The 6,232-nt window shown below is 35.1% G+C and overlaps 1 protein-coding gene across 1 annotated transcript in view; it reads left to right on the plus strand.

The window, feature by feature from the left end:
* Cbr-cdh-5 overlaps positions 1-6,232 on the plus strand; it is a gene marked incomplete at both ends in the record, with an annotated part of 28,232 nt that overhangs the window by 14,922 nt on the left and 7,078 nt on the right. Inside the window, 5 exons of the mRNA XM_045236185.1 lie at positions 217-400; positions 1,654-1,824; positions 2,095-2,325; positions 3,277-3,429; positions 4,302-4,756. Coding sequence (XP_045091348.1) covers positions 217-400; positions 1,654-1,824; positions 2,095-2,325; positions 3,277-3,429; positions 4,302-4,756 — 1,194 coding nt within the window. The remainder of the gene's footprint in view (positions 1-216; positions 401-1,653; positions 1,825-2,094; positions 2,326-3,276; positions 3,430-4,301; positions 4,757-6,232) is intronic.

Genomic DNA, 6,232 nt, shown 5'->3' on the forward strand with positions numbered 1-6,232 from the left:
GCGTCTCTTCAAAACGTTTGAGGCTCATAACTCGCTTCAAAATCGGCCAATTTGGATGAATTTTGACGCATTTTCAAATCTAAAAACTGGAAAAAAAACTTCCTAAAAATATCAGAAACTTTGGGGAAATGATTTTTACTGTTTCAAACTTTGTAATATTTGTTTTCAAAAAACTTCTAACTTGATACTTCTTTTTTATACAACAATAATTTTCAGATACCTCCTAAACGTTACCGTAACCGCTGGATCGCAGACTGACTACGCACTGGTTTCGATTACGGTACTCGATGTGAATGATAATGTGCCACGTTTTGTATATGATTCGGATTTGGGCCTAACAACCTATTTTGGAGCGGTTTCTTCAGTTGCAAACGCTTTTACAAGGGTGTTGACTGTCAAGGTGAGTATTGGAATACTTGTACTGTTTCAAAGGAGGAATATGAGTTTGAAATGTATTCAAACTTTATCAGAATTACCAAATCGTAAAAATCAAAAAATCCTCTACAAGAAGACTTAAAAATCAATAAAAACGGACCATTTTGAAGGGAGCTATGAGCCTTTGAATGTTAGAAGAGACGCAAAGAAACGAGAGTTTTCTCGTTTCTCTGCGTCTCTCAAAACTTTAATAGGCCAAAAGTCTCATTCAAAAGGACTGTTTTTTGTGGTTTTTGGACTGTTTTAATGCTAATTTTTGGACTATTTTTTCACAAAAAAAAACTTTTTCAAAAACTTTCAAAAACAAGATGAGATGAATCTCAAACGCTAATTCCCACTCTGTTATTTTCGTTTTTGTGATTTTTTGCTCCAAAACGCTCTGAAAATCGATTACAACGGGCCATTGCAAACCGAGATATGAGCCTTGAAAGTCTTGAAAGAGACGCAGAGAAACGAGAGAACACTCGTTTCCCTGCGTCTCTTCTTAACTTTAAAAGCTCATAACTCCCTTCAAAATGGTCCGTTGATATTGATTAGCGGCTCATTTTTTACCGAGTTTTTGACTTTTTGATGGAGAAAAAAATCTGTTTCACATACTTGTAACGGGGCGGGCCGGGCCGGGCTTTTTCCCGAATTTCGGAGGCCCGGCCCGGCGGGCCTGTCATTCCACAAGTTCTGAAAATTTCAAAAAACACATAAGGGGGACCCTTATGTGATTTTTTTCGATCAAAAAATTGTTTTCGAGTTTTTTCAAATAATTTTTGATCAAACAGACAAACAATCCAAAAAGCACAAAAAAAATTGTATTGAGAGCTCAAAATTCGGTTCAAAATGACAAAATTTTTGCTACCGGGCCCGGGCCTTGAAATTTTCCTCAGGCCCGGCCCGGGCTTTGGCGGGCCGGCCCGGAATTTTACAAGTATGCTGTTTCAAAAAATTTTAGAAACTAGCTGGAAAACTGTTTTAAACAGTTTGTATGAAATAAGCGCTTTTTGAGTCAAAAATCATTAAAAACAGTGCACTGCAACCCGAGTTATGAGTGTTTGAAGTTTCGAAGAGACGCAGAGAAACGAGAGTGTTCTCGTTTCTCTGCGTATCTTCTAAACTTCAGAAGCTTATAACTCCCTTCAATATCGACCGTTTTCTGTGGATTTTGGCCTATTTTAACGCACAATAATTTTCCTTTTTTTCCACTTTGCTAATTGTCTAAAATTTCAGGCCGAAGATGCGGATCTTGGAAACTCGAGTCTTGTCAACTACGCCCTGGATCCCCTCTCCGCCCATTCCAAATACTTTTCGATTTCTCCATTCGGTGAAATTAGCACAAAACAGAGCATGTCGACGATTTTGAGCAGGAATCGGCTCCAATTTTTCGAGTTTAGGGTGAGTGTTCAAGTTTTTAGCTTCAGGAATATACCGTATTTCCTTTAATAGAAGCCCACCCAGACCTTAAACTTTAAGCTCAATTATCTCGATTTCTAGAAAAGATAGTAAAGTTTTGTCAACTGATAAAAATTTAGTAATATCATGATACGCATTTTATCAATTTACCAATTTTTGGTATCTTTTATGGGAATCGAGATAATTGAGCTCAAAGTTTTAGGTTTGGGTGGGCTCCTAAAAAAGAAAATACAGTAACTGAAATTCAATTTTCTCCAGGTTTCCGCCTGTGACTCCCCAATTTCCGGTCAGCAACTGTGCTCTAAAGCAGACGTTGTGGTTAATGTAATTGGCTCCACCAACAGATTCAAAATGATCATTTATGGTCTAAATCCACAACAATTGAAGAAGCATGAGAAGGATTTGGTGAAATCGATTCGACAGTTCACTGGAAGTTGTAACCTGTTGACAATTGAGAAAATGATTGAGCATACAGCGATTGAGAATCAAGTGAGTTTTCCTTTCTTTTATAACAGCTTAAAATCTGAAGAATTTTGTCTAAAATGAGCCAAAAATCAAGTTGCTAGCTTCATTTTGAAGCTAGCTATGGGCTGGTGAAGTTTAGAAGAGAAGCAGAGAAACTAGAGAACTTTAGTTTCTCTGCGTCTTTTCAGAATTTCCAAAGCTGTAACTCGGTTTGTACTGAACCGTTTTGATGGATTTTTTGGTCATTTCGTATATAATTTCATGGGATTTACGATTTTGTATTTTTGGGAAATATCTAACATGTGAATGTTTTTTTTGAATTGATCGTAGCGGCAGAAGTTTTGAGAACCAATTTCTATTTAGTTTTGAAAAAGTTGAAACAGTAATTTTTTTCGAAACAGTCGAAAAACTACAAGAAACAGACTATTTTGAAGGGAATTATGAGCCATCAAACTTTTGAAGAGACGCAGAGAAACGAGAACACTCTCGCTTCTCTGCGTCTCTTAAAAAGTTGAAAAGCTCGTAACTCGCTTCAAAATAGTCAGTTTCAATTGATTTTTGAACTGATTTGTAGCAAATTTTTTGATTTTTCGAAAATTTCGAAAATCAAATAAAATAAGAAATTATTTTTTGTCTTCGTATCTTTACTTTCTCCAATCTTTGGATTTCGAAAAGTTCTGATAGATTTTTTTAATGTCCTATTACCGTATGAGCAAAAATACTGAAAAAAATCTTTATTTTTTGAAAATGATAAGAATATCTCCTAGAAATGTCAAACTCATGAAATGTTTAATTTTTCAGTATCTTGCGCCAAACATTACAAAAAACAAACCATTTTAAAGCGATTTATGCATTTTTGAAGTTTAAAAGAGACGCGGAGAAACTAGAGAACTCGAGATAACTCGCTTCAATGTGGTCCGTTTCATAAGATTTTTGAGCCATTTTATACACAATTTTATCAATTTTTTCTTCCAGATCCGAACCGACATCTACTGGTACGCTGTGAATCCAACAACCAAGAAGATTTGTAAAAAACAAGAAATTCGTAAACTTTTCGAAACGTCGAATGTTCAATTGATCGCTGGAAAAGTGCAACCGTGGTTCAGATTGGAGAGAATTTCGGAAGATGTGAGTGCTTTTCACGGATCTAAAAAGTAGTCAATTTTCAAGCCCTGCAAAAGTGGGAACATTTTTTGGATTCGTCTGAAAATTTCAGAAGTTCCTTAACAAAAATAGAGCTTTAATTTTGTAGCTGTCAACTTTTTTATAGCTACGGTATTTCTAAAGATATGCGCCTTTAAATTAATTGCGCAGGCAGACATCAGGATTGTCCCCTTTCCTTCTTTAAAGGTGCATATATCCAAAATTACCGTAGCTAGAAAAAAATTGTCAATTACAAAATGAAGCTCTATTTTTGATTAGTATAGTCTGGAATTTTCAGACAAATTGAAACATTCTGGAAAGGTTTTGAAGGACTCAACATATGATTTTTTGGTTTGGATTTCAAACAGAGAGTTGTAATTTCTTACTGGTTCAAAATTATACGAATTTTGAAACAGTACTTTTTCAAATCAGTGATCCTATGAGTTTTTCATTGTTCAGCAAAATGAAAAATCGCATTTGTTTTCGTAAAAATGAGTATTTGAAAAATCAAAAGATTCGTATTGGATTATCCAGTTTCTTAGCTTTAAAATGCGCTAAAAATCAATAAAAACGGTCCACTACAAACCGAGTTATGGGCCTTTAAAGTTTAGAAGAGACGCAGAGAAACGAGAGTTCTCTGGTTTCTTTTCTTTTTTCTCTGCGTTTCTTCTAAACTTCAGAGGCTCATAACTCGGTTTGTAGTGGACCGTTTTTATTGATTTTTGGGGCATTTTGAAGGAAAAAAACTAGAAACATAGGATTGTATTAATGTGGAATTTCAACAAATATGAGAACTTTTTGAAATAGTTAAAAATATTAAAAAGTAATTCATACAGAAAAAAAAATACTTTTTCCAGGCTGGCGAGGAGGGAAGTGTGTCTGGAGCGGGAGGAATTCTATCAACCAACTGGAAGACGTCCAATATTCTATTGCTCATTCTAGCAGTTGCCATTGCTCTTGGAGCTATCATAGCCCTATGTGCAGTCTGTGTCTTCTGGAGTCGCTACAAAACCGCACAACGAAATGCATCAAATTTCTCACATTCTTATCCTCAAAAACTGGGACCAATTTACCATCCAAGTATGGCTGGAATCGATCCACGAACAGAATACGATTATGAGACACAAAATGTGAATATGCTGATTTCCGATGAAGACTTGACTATGAAAAGTGGATCTGTTGGAGTGCCTGCACATCAGAGAATGGGATTCGGTGGTCCGGGAGGTCCACCAGGACCCGGAAATGGGAATCAAAACTATCGAACATATGGATACAGACCGGCGCAGAGTACGGCGTATGAAGGAGATTTTAGGTGGGATTTCAAAACAGTTTTTTTATGTTGATGTTAAAAAAAATAATTGAAGTTTTCTAAATTTTTCAAAAATTGGTTCAAAAACCATTGAAAACGGACCATTTTGAAGGAAGTTACGAGCCTTTGAAGATTTAGAGAGACGCAGAGAAACCAGAAAAGTCTCGTTTCTCTGCGTCTCTTCTTAAGTTCAATGAATCATAACTCGATTTAAAATGGTCCGTTTTCCATGATTTTTGGACTATTTTGAGGCAAATTTTCGGCTTTTTCTGAACATAAACAGAAATTAACATGTCTCAAAAAACCTATGAATTTCTGTTTCAAAATTTGGGAGGAAATTTAACCAGGGAGGAAACTTTTAGCGAATTGGCCAGTTGGTACACGAATTTGTTTTTCTAGTATGGAAGCTTCCAAAATGACCCAAAAACCATTGAAAACGGCCCATTTTGGAGCGAGTTATAAGCCTTCAAAGTTTTGCGAGAGACGCAGAGAAAGCAGAGAATTCTCATTTCTCTGCGTCTCTTCAAAATTTGAAAAAGCTCATAACATTTTTGGAGCATTTTGTGGCATTTTTTTAGCATTTTTTTTGAATATGAACAAAACTAATAACTCAAAAATAACACCTGTTTCAAATTTTCCAAAAAGTAGGTAGGAAAAATTTCTTCGCATTCTCAAAATTTTTAACCCATGTTTTTCTTCAAAATGTTAATTGAAATGATCTATTAGAAACCGAGTTAGGCACGATTAAAGTTTTGAGGAGAAGTTTGGCATTTTCAACACTAATGGTATGAAAAAGTGAACTTTTGAATAAAAATTGTAAAACAAACGCAATTTTTTTTTCTGTTTCAATTTATTTGCAACTAAATTAATAGCTACTTTGAGAAGTTTTATTTACAAATCACACGATCATAAAATCCCGATAACTATCTACAAAATTCTACAAAACTCATTTAAAACAGTTCACTACGAACCGAGTTATGCGCCTTCAAAAGTTTCGCGAGAGAGACGCAGAGAAAGGAGAACGCTCTAGTTTCACTGCGTCTCTTCAAATTTTCAAAGGATCGTAACTCCCTTCAACATGGTCTGTTTTCTGGGATTTTTCGAGCATTTTGTCTCAAATGTTTAGCTTTCCGGGAATATTAACAAAATTTCTACGAAATTTCACAAATTGTCAGTCACTGGGCCCACGATCCAAGGGTACATCGAAAAAGGGTACATCGAGGGTACTTTTTCTCATTATGCAAAGTTATGTGATCTAGAAAATCAGAAATCAAATACAGTAATCTTCCGGAAATTTCTTATCAAACGCATGTAAAAAACTAATACTTTTGGACCAAAAGTACAAACGAGATTTCAAGTTCATCGTTTCCATTTTTTCAATTTTTGAAACAGTAATTTTACTCAAAAATTGGAAAAGATTCACTTTTCAGAAATTCAAAAATTCAGAAATTCAAAAATTCAGAAACTCAGAAATTAAGA

Source organism: Caenorhabditis briggsae (assembly GCF_000004555.2).
Source record: "Caenorhabditis briggsae complete genome, chrIV, whole genome shotgun sequence".
Lineage (NCBI taxonomy): Eukaryota > Metazoa > Nematoda > Chromadorea > Rhabditida > Rhabditidae > Caenorhabditis > Caenorhabditis briggsae.